Raw genomic sequence first — 10684 nt, forward strand, 5'->3', positions numbered from 1 at the left:
ATCCAGGGTCACAGCTGTCCCCTGTTCCCTACTTGGTTGTGGCTGGAGGGGGCTGGGGTGAAGAGCAGAGGAGCAGAACCGCAGAGCCTGCTTGGAGTAGAGTCGCTTCCAGATCTGACACCGAGAGCCTGTGGCCCCAACCCCCAGCCCCCAGCCAGACGGCCCTGGGGGCTGCAGCCGCCCACCCTTGAGTTTCTGGTTTTCTGTTTAGTCTTTCCCTCACCCCAACAAGCTCTCTTTGATGAGCAGAGAGTGAGGAATCGGACTACCCTGAGTTACACAGTGAGACCCTGCCTCAAAAAGAAAAGAAAAGAAAAGAAAAGAAAACCAAAAAAAAAAGGCCCCACCTTCTGGCTTTGGATCATGATGTAAGCGTGGGTTCCACTTCTGCTTTCCTTCCTGACAGAGCAGGAGAAGCCTTCAGTGGGGATTGCTTCCTGGGCATCTCTAACCCAAGCGTGACCTGGCTGGTGCAGTCTGCTCACCCATGAGGTGAGGCCCAGGCGGACGTGTGTGGACCCCAGCTCTGCCGAGGGGTTGTGGGATGCTGAGCTGAGCCTGACTAAGGAGTGCAAAACGTCACTGGAGAGATTCCCTGGGAGGTAGGCCAAGGGGTAGAGAGACAAACCAGATAAAGAGGGGCGCCGGTGGCCTTGGGGCTTGCACTGAGGCCAGAGCGAGCTGACAGGCAGGACCAGAGACAGCCAAGCGCACAAAGGAGACCAGCCCCGCCTCCAGTAGAAGATGGGGAGCACGGCCCGGCTGACGTCCAGGCCCTGAGAACTCACACCTAGCTAGCGCACAGAGGCTCACTCCAGGGTCCCTGTGGAGTCGGCAGAGTCATGCAGTCACAGACTGCAGGAGGCGGCTCCACCCCTCAGCAGCTCTAAGCTAACGAGGAGTGAGGCGCCCCCTTGCCAACCCGCTGTCTACCCAAGGACAGTGCCCTGGGAAGTAGGTCAAGGACAAGCGGACAGACAGAAGCTGCGCCGTAGACCACCAGAAGAGATGCCTTTAGGCAGAGGTGCCTCAAGCCCAGCCTTTCGGGGCAAGTTCCCCGTGGGAAGAGGCCCCACCCCCATGAAGGCAGCTGGGGCAAAGGGCCCAGGGTCTCCCATCTTTCTGGAGCCCCTGCCCTGCAGCTGTCTATCTCCTCCTCTCTCCCCTTCTCCTCTTTACTGATAAAGTGCTTCCTCTGATTTATTACTGGGGCTGCGGTCCAGTACCAGGACAGGGCAATGTTTGTCCTCCATCCAGGACAGGTTGGCCTCAGGGTCCAACCCACTGGCAGCCCTGGGAGAGACGCCTCATGCCATCTCTTGCCTTTTAAAGTTTAACTACTTCGGGGCTGGTGAGATGGCTCAGTGGTCTAAGGCACCTACTTAGAACAAACTAAGCTAAACAAAGCATAGGGACCACGGTTCAATCCCCCAGCACCACATGCCAGCCAGCCCTGCCCCCTGGTGGGCTGAGCTGGCCACACACACAAAATAAATAAATAAATAAATAAAAAAGTTTAACTACTTCATTAAATTAAATAATTTTTGTTTTATATTAAGCTTACTGGGGCAATTTAGATATACATAATAGGCTTGGTGTGGTGGCTCACTCGGGAGGCTGAGGCAGGAGGATCCTTTCTATGTCAAGACCAGCCTGGGCTTCAAAGTGAGCTCAAGGCCAGCCTGAACTGCACAGCAAGTTCCTGTCTCAAAGAGACAAAAAACCAAACCAAAAGATATACCTAAGGATCACATTCACCGTGGGGATTTGTACCTGCACACCACGTATCTTGATTCTTCCCAGCCTCTCCCCTCCCTTCAGCCCTCTTCCTCATTTTAAAGCTTTGTTTCCACTTTTTCCTTCTTTTGTTATGTTTTATTTTTTTCTCTTCCTTTCCCCCTCTGTCTTCCCTAGTTCCTCTTTCTTTTTCAGCAATTCCTTCCTATTTCACAATATTATACCTTGTGGTCCTTATTTATAGTTTTGGTTTCTCACACCAAAGAGTCAGTTTGATATTTACATATGTGTTTGATTTCTTTCACTTAAGGGTATCCATTCGCCTAGAAATGTCTCAAGCGTATCCTTCTTTATGGCTGAGTAGTATTCCACCGTATGAATCCCCCCCCTTTATCCATTCATCACTTGGCGAGCACTGGATGCTTCCGAGGCTTAGCGACTGCAGGCTGTGCTGCCATAAACATGGTTCGCATATATTGCTGTGGTACGATGTGGGTTTTTTTGGCAGAACCAGGGATTGAACTCAGGTCCTTGAGCTTGCCAGGTGAGTGCTTATTCCACTGAACCATCTCCTCGGCTTCTGATGCTTTTAATTCTTTTGGAAATATAGCAAGGAGGGGAATAGCTGGGTCAAATGGGACCTCTATTCCTAGTTTTTTGAGGAATCTCCGCCCTAATTTCCACAGTGGTTGCACCAGTCTACACTGCCACCAACAGTGAAGGGCTCCTTTTCCCCACAGCCTCTCCAGCATTTGTCTTGATGTCGGCCATTCTTCCTGGGGTGAGATACAGTCTCAGTGTTGTCTGACTTTGCATCTCTCAAATGACTCGTGATATTGAACATTGTTTCATATGTTGATTTTTGCCATTTCTCCTTCATTTGAGAAGTGTGCATTCATCTCAGATGCCCATTTTCGGGTTGGGTCTTTCAATTTTGGGAGGTCTGATTTTTTCCAATTCTTTATATGTTCTAGATTTAGTCCTTTTGTGACAGTCTCACTATGTAGTTCAGGCAGTCCTTGAACTCACAGCGATCCTCCTATCTCAGCCTCCACGCACTAAGATTGGAAGCGTAGACCACCCCAACCAGCCACCATGTCTAGCCTTTAATCTAAAGAAGCGCTTATGCTGGTGTAGGAGGTGGTTGGCTGCATTTTTCTTTTCTTGTCTCTTTAATGCCGAATCTCACTCTGCAGTTCAGGCTGGACTTGAGCTCATTTTGTAGCTCAGGTTGGTCTTGAACTCTCAGCCATGCTCCTGCTTCAGCCTTCCAAGTGCTGGGATCACAGGCCTGCACCACCATGTGACCCGCTGGCTGCATTCTTTTTGATGATAATGCAAATGAAAGCAGGAGGCTATACTTGGAGTGGTGCACACCTGCAATGCCAGCACTGAGGGAGGAGGACTGCTGAGAGTCCAAGGCCAGCCTGCAGTGCATTGTGGGACCTTATTTGGAAGAAGAAAATAGCGTCTCAGCATAGCAGAGGCTCAGAAATTGAGTGCTAAAGAACATAGCTGAGGGCCGGCCAAATAGCTCAGTGGATTAAAGCACCTGCTTAGGCAGGCATGGGGGAGAGGGGTTCAATCCCCAGGCCTGCCATGCTGGCCCTGCCCCGGGGCATGCTGAGGTGGCAATTGAGACTGGGCATGGTGGCACATGCCTGTAATCCCAGCACTTGGGAGGCTATAAGCAGGAGGATCACTACAAATCCAATCTACGCAGTGAGACCCTGTATACCTTGTCCTAAAATATAAACAAAACAAAACTGTTGAGAACAGATTCCACGGGCTCCAGCCCAGGACACCATCCCAGCCACCATAGCCCAGGACGCCGCAGTGCAGAGGAGAAGCCACAGTGAATGGAAGCCAGAGAGAAGACCAAACAAAGCTTACGTTTCCCCTCTGCCCTTTCGCACACAAGTCTGGGCTTGAACTAGATGCTTCCACTTTTGAAGGCTCAGATTCCTTGTTAGTGAACTGAAAGTAATGCAGCTTCAGGGCTGTGGGTAGTGCTTGCCTTGCTCATAGACCCTGGGAAAACCCTAAAATACCCGGCTGCATGGGCTGATCTCTAGGGCCCTGCTGAGCCCCTGTCTTGGTCCCTCTGTGAAGGCGGTGCAGGTGGGTCCCTGGGAATGGCCTGGGCACCCTGAGCTGCGGGCACCGACCACACAAGAATCATCTTCACTTTTCCTCTGCTGCAGTGGCTGCGAAGGAGGCTTGGATTCCACAGCAGGGCGAGGCCCCAGGCAGGCAGCGGAAGGCGCTGGGGGTGGAACTGGCTGGTGGTTCAGGGCGGGAAATGCCAGCTGCCCAGTGTGTGCAAGGCTGGTTGCTGTCCTGGGCTGGGGAGAAGATGCTGCTCCTGGGAAAGGCCACACTTAGGGAGCTGGGGTGTGCAGGACCTGCGGCTAGGACCTCCCCCAGGAGTGGAGGCCTTATGAGTGTGACACTAGCGGTGACACCAGCAGGTAGTCCAGAGGCCACCTTGGAGACCTGCGTTACAGCTAAGCAGGTCAGTGGCTTCCACCACCAACATCTGCAAGATTGGGATCCTCACACTAGGAATGAGGCGGAGCCACACCCTCCTCCTCACCTTCCCTCTGCCCCACACTCTCCTATCCTACATCCTGCTCTGGCTGCAGGGAAGCCTGGGACCCCCATATGGGTGTGTAAGGTGCAGTCTTGCCTGGAATAGGGTGGAAGGTGCATGAGGCAGCCTCAGTGGATGGCGCATGCCTGTAGTGTCAGCAACCGGAAGGCTGAGGCAGGAGGATTGCCCTGAGTCAGAGGCCAGCCTGGGCTAGCTACATAGTTAGACCCTGTCTTAGAAAACCAAAAAAATGTGTCTGTGACATCTCTCAGTGAATACACAGGGAGACCCCACACCTTGGGGCTGTCACCTTCAGGTAGGCATGCTAGAGCCCAGTGCTGACTGGGTGTGAGGTTGGCCTTTCTGTCATGTTTTTAATGTATGTCTTTATTCCTTTATTTTTATTTTTATTGGTCTTTTTGAGATAGGGTCTCATTGTGCAGCTCTGGCTTTTTTTTTGTATTTTAGGGAAGGGTCTACAGGGTGTTCAGGGTCTCACTACTAGATTGAACTCGTAGTGATCTGCCTGTTTATAAGCTCCCAAGAACTGGGATTACAGGCGTGCGCCCCCACACCCAGTTTCAACTGTCATCTCAGCACAGGGAGCGAACCCCCGGCCCCTGTGCCTGCTTACAGGCGCTTTAATCCGTTGAGCTATTTGGCTGGCCCTAATTTTTTTTTTTTTTTTTTTTTTTTTCAGGCTACACTTAAGCTCCCTTTGTAGCCCAGATTATCTCCAACTCCAAATGATCCTCCTGCCTCAGCTTCCTGGGTGCTGGGAGGCTAGGCGTGTGTCACTACACCCAGTGTATTTATTTTTTAACTAGGAAAATGTTTTCATGTTTTTCTTTCACATCCTGTACAGCTCACTGGCTGCCAGCTGCTGTGGCCAATCAGGTGGAGCCGGTACGAGACAGCGGTTAGGATCACCCGTGCTGTCCTGCTGCAGGCCATGGGGGACCGAGGGGCTGCAGCAGCTCCGTTCTCCGGCACCTTTGGCCCCTTCCCCAGGGATCCTGGTCACACAGAGCTGGGGAAAGGGAAGGCAGGGCCCACACAGCAGCTCGGACTCTCCACCCCCTCCGTGGTCCTCTGAGCCCTTTCATGTCCCCTCTGTGCCTCCTTGGGTCCCTGTCTGCCTCAAGCCCCCCACCCCAGGCTTCCACACCGGGACTGGGGTCCCTGCAGCCCCCCTCCTGCCCTTGGTGGAGCCTGCTCTCTGCCAACCCGGGTCCTAGAGAGTGGAAGGGGCCTCTTCCCACCTCCTACCCCTGCTGCCCCCTTCTGGAGGTCGAGGTAGATTTTCCTTTGAGAAGTGGGAAAAAGAATCTGGGTGCTTTACTTTATGCACTGCCTTTTAGGGGTGAGCTGGGGTTCACCCACGTGGGGACAGCTTGGCTCTTTTCTATGTCTCTCTCTTCTCAGCCTCTGCCCTTTACTCTTCAGATACTTGTGCTTTTCCTTTGCGAGAGCAAAGTCTCTGGACTGTGAAGAAATGAGTTGTGTGGCGAGGGACCACACTTACCTCAAGGTCTCTCCTGGCTCTGCCTATGACCATCCAAGGCTCCCCTTTTTCTCTCTCTTTTTTTTTTTTTTTTTTTTTTTTTTGGTGGAACTGGGATTGAACTCAGGCCCTTGCACTTTCCAGGGAAGTGCTTGCTTATTCCACTGAGCCATCTCCCCGGCCCCCTTGTAGCTTTTCTTATAAGGCATTAATTCATACATTTAAATCAGTGGGCAGCCTCCTCAACCAACACAGTTATTATTTTTAGCTACTTGGTCATTACTTGAGTCTGTCATCTGCCCTCATAGGTTGATGAAAATCATTAAGTCATCTAAGACTTGGGGACTGATAGGTAGGGAGTAGGGAGGTACAGGGTCGCCCCCTGGGGCTGAGTTCCAATTGGACGGTGGCTTGCTGACACAGCTGGTGTCATGTTGCTCTGGAGAGCTCACTTGGTTATAGGTGGGGCTTTTCAGAGGTGGCAGGATCTAGGGTGTGTGATGCTGGGATTAAGGGTGTGTGATTCCTAAATTAGTCACTAATTGGTTTGGCTGATAGCTCTGGGGGTGGGGAAGGGGAAGACCCACTGTGGATGTGGTGGCACTACCCAGCAGGCCAGGAACCTGGAATAAATAAAAGGGCAAGGTGGGCTGCTGCTGCTTGCTGCTTTGCGGTCTTCAGCCCATTTGCCATGGACCATTTCTCCTCCGTGACGCCCTCTGCCACGCTGCCCTGCCTGGGAGCCAGCCCCTAGGACCTAAAACTGTGTACACTGTGAATTAAATAAACTTTTTCCTTTAACTTGGTGCCAGGTATTTTGTCTTAGCAATGCAAAAAGTAACTGAGATGCATGCCTAGGCATCTAGAAATTCAGATCACAGAACGGGAAGCCAGGTATTCTGGGGACCCGCGTGTCCTGTCACTGGCAAAACTGGCTCACTGCCTAGGATCAGTGTGACCTTTACCTGTGTAGGAAGTCACTGCTGGGCTCACACATGCACAGTGCTGGCTTGTCCAAGGACACAGGCTTGTCTTGGTGCAAATGTGGTGGTGCCTGGGAGGCTCTTTCCTGTAGGGGCTCGAAGGCACCTGGGCTTGCTTGCTTGGGTTTGTACCCTCACTCTACACTCCCAGACACAACATGCATGGAGGCTTGGATCTCCTATGCAGCGCTGTTTTCAGGTGAGGCCTTGAGCACTCTGAGTAAGCCCTTCATCAGCACTGGCTGCGAGAAAGGGCAGTGAGAATAATGTGCCTGGTGTGTCTGCAGTAGGGGGTGGGATTTAGGACCGGTGTGGGGGCCAATGCCTGTGTCCCTGCGCTGGGGAGGCTGAGGCAGGAGGATCCCTGGAGTTCAAGGCCAGTCTGGGTTGTGTAGTAAGCTCAAGACCAGCCCCACCTGTGAAACCTGGTCGCAGAAAAATAAAAAAGCTGAGAGATCTAACTGTGCCATACTGGCAGTGGAGCACAGAATAAAACAAATTAGTGAAAGATGACTTAATTTGTTGATTCAAGTGTCAACTGGCATATAAAGGCTTGCCACGAAGAAGACTGTAAGGATTTTATGTGGCACAACAGAGGAAGAAGTATGGAAAATAAATGACATGAACGAATCTCCAAAATTAGTTTTATTGTGAAACGTTTTAACACAATTCCATATTCTATCAGAAGTAAAGTCAGGGCTCTGTCGGCCCCAGTGACTTCCAAGTGAACCATTCAGGGAAATCAAGATGTTCTCTAGGTCGTTTTGAGCCTTTGCTGCTGGTTTGGAAAACCCCGTGGCAGGCAATTCAAACAAGAGAATGTTAAGGCAAAAGAGCAGAGGCAGAAAGAGACCACCAGAGGGCGCGCTACATGCATGAAAGAAAAGTTGATTAAAGGTGAGAGGATGTCTCTGTTTCTGAAGAAATGAAACCTACCTTGAGAAGTCTATTCCTTTCCCTCCCCTTTAAAATATTAGTGAGCAACTAACACTTTATAGAGCCCTTCATCCACCGTTAAGGGGGTGGGTACTTTATAGAGACGGGCTGTTTCACTAGCTGGTGAGAGACTCTGGGCAGAACTTGGTGTCACTGTCCCCTGGCACCTTGCTGGGAGGAGAGGTCAGTGACCTCAGAACCAGGCCCACGAGTTCTAATTCCAGCTCTGCCACCTGTTAGGTAGGTGACACTTAGGTGACTCAGTTTCCGGGTCTGTTCCTCTGTACACTGCGGATTAAATGAGGTGGAGGTAAACTGCTGAGCCTGGAGGTGGACGTCCACACGCAGTCATTAAGCCCTGTGGTTACTGTTGCCTGCCTATTAAACTCTGTGGTCTGTACACAGCGAGTTCTCAGTTCTCAGAGCTTCTGCAGCAGGAATCATCAAGACAAACAAGAAGCTGATTTGCCCCTCTTGTTGGCTTCCCATAAAAACCCACACAAACCAGGCAGGGCCCAGCACACCTGTAGTCTCAGCATTTGGGAGACAGAAGCAAGTTCGAGGCCAGCCTGGGCAACTTAGGCTCCACTCCGTTTCAGAAATGCAGTGAAAGGGGATGGGGAGGGGTAGCTCAACGGTAAAGTGCTTAAGGAAAACAAGCACATGCACGAGGCTCTGGCTTCAATCCTCAGTATCACAAATACAAAAACCCTAAAAGTTGTGTGTGTGTGTGTGTTGGTTTGTCCTGAGATAGGTTCTTACTCTGTAGTCCTGCTGACCTTGAGCTTTCAATCCTCCTGTCTCAGCTTCAGGAGTGCTGGGATTACACACATACATCTAACTTCTTTCTGTCTTTTTGTCTTTTCTGACACTGGGTCTCCTTTGGCAGTTCAGGCTGGCCTTGAGCTCACTTTGTAGCCCAGGCTCGTCTTGAGCTGGCAACGGTCCTCCTGCCTCAGCCTCCCGAAGGCTTAGATTATAGGCATGTACCATCATCCCTGGCCCTATCTTGTTCTTTTTGATGATTGAAAAAAGAAAAAAAAAAGAAGAAAAAGAAAATTAAAGAGGGAAAGGCAGTGAGCACTGTCTCAGACACAAGTACAATCAAATAAACACAGGTGGTGAAAACACTGAAAGTCCATTTGATAGATTTTTCTTTTTTTTGGTGGAACCGGGGATTGAACTCAGGCCCTTGCGCTTGCCAGGGAAGTGCTTATTCCACTGAGCCATCTCCCCGACCCCTGTATTTGACAGAGAAGGTAAAGGCATTTTTAAAAATGGAAAACGAAAGCGAGTGTTAATAAGCACAATCGATCCTCTGGTTTATAATTTGGAGGCATTTTTCATTTCACATACATTATGTTAACTCAGTACATCTCAAAGTTTGCCTATGAGTGGTTAAAATGTTCTGAAGGAAACTATAAAATACTCTTAAACACTGTCTTTTGTGGATAAACAAAAAAAAAATTAATGCGCAGCATGAATTTTGAACCACAAACACAGTGCACTTGGTTTTCGTAGAACAGACCAGATTCTATCACCTAACAGACCCCTCCTCTTCGGACGACCCCAGCATCTTGGAGACAGTAGAAGAATGCTCAGAACTCTGTCACTTCCGTTTCCCACGGTCACTTCCGTTTCTCACGGTCACTTCCATTTCCCACGGTCAGATCCTCTGGTACCCGCATGACCGCCTGCGGAGGCGGGCTATGCACACGCACAGCCCCAGGCCGCAGAGGGCGAGCACCACGGCGCCGATCACCGGGAGCATCACGGTGTAGTCGGCGGAGCATTCGTCCACTGGGAGAGAAAACAGACAGGACATGGCTGACAGGGCGGGCGGGAGAGGGCCAGCGCTTGAAGGTGGAACGCTTCTGGTCTGGATTTTTAATCACATTAACTAGCTGTGCCCTCTTGGGCAGGTAGTTAACCTTTGCAGTTTTCTCGGTTGTAAGACAAGCAGATGATAGGGAGGATTGTTGAATAAGTAAGTAATAGAGCCTCTGAAACCAGGCGTGGTGGTGCCCTTTTATAATCCCAGCACTTGGGAGGCTGAAGCAGGAGGACTGCTGTGAGTTGGAGACCAGCCTGGGCTAAGGGAGACTCTGTCTCAAAGACACCTTCCCAAGGGCTGGGGATGTAGCTCAGTGGTATAGTGCCTGCTTGGAAAGCTTGAGGTCCTGAGTTCAATTCTTGGTAGCAAAAAACAAAGGGGCAGGGAGAAAAAAAGAAAAGAATATGGTAGCGTGTGTGTAGCATGTGCAAAGGTTCTCAGCACTGAAGCATCACATGCACTCAAACAAATGTGGTGTATGCCCAGCGTGTAAAGACCCACAGTCTGGAAAAAGGCCTGGGATGGAGGTAGAAGGCAACTTTCACTTTCTACTGTTTTGTTAAACTATTAAATTTAACTTTTTTTTTTTTTTTTTGTGCAGGGGATCAAACTCAGGATCTTGCACTTTCCGGGCAGGTACTTATACCACTGAGCTATCTCTCCTGCCCAAATTTAACATTGTTTGAATATTCTTAAAATGCAGACAGAATTTACCGAGCTATTACTGAAATCCCAAGTTCGAGACCAAGCTGAATGAATCATGGCAAGCCTCTCCAGGCATTTGCGTCTTCTATGAATAAACGGTTGTGTACTCATGTGCATGCTTAAAGGATAATCATTCTAGGCTGGCCAACTAGATCAGCAGATTAAAGCACCTGCAAGCAGGTGCAGGGGCTGGGGGTTCAATCCCCAGACCTGTGGTGCTGTCCCCACCCTCGGGGCACGCTGAGATGGCAAGTGAGATGGCGTGGTGGCGCAAGCCTGTAATCCCAGCTCCTGGGAGGGTGTAAACAGGCGGATCACTAGAAGTCTGATCTAATAGTGAGACCCTGAGCATCTTGTAGCCCCTGCCTCAAAAACATACACACACACACACA

The 10684-nt window shown here is 50.5% G+C and overlaps 1 protein-coding gene across 2 annotated transcripts in view; it reads right to left on the bottom strand.

The window, feature by feature from the left end:
* Positions 1–8983: 8983 nt before the first annotated feature.
* The window catches only part of Lamp3 (lysosomal associated membrane protein 3), a 24620-nt gene continuing 22919 nt past the window's right edge, over positions 8984–10684 (bottom strand). The window contains exon 6 of one of the 2 annotated variants that reach the window (XM_023700779.1): positions 8984–9553. In XM_023700779.1, the coding sequence (XP_023556547.1) occupies positions 9420–9553 (134 nt within the window). In that variant the 3' untranslated portion in view covers positions 8984–9419. The remainder of the gene's footprint in view (positions 9554–10684) is intronic. The other variant, XM_023700777.1, reaches the window with a different exon arrangement.

This window comes from Octodon degus, unplaced genomic scaffold (assembly GCF_000260255.1).
Source record: "Octodon degus isolate 3935 unplaced genomic scaffold, OctDeg1.0 scaffold00126, whole genome shotgun sequence".
NCBI classification, from domain to species: Eukaryota; Metazoa; Chordata; class Mammalia; order Rodentia; family Octodontidae; genus Octodon; species Octodon degus.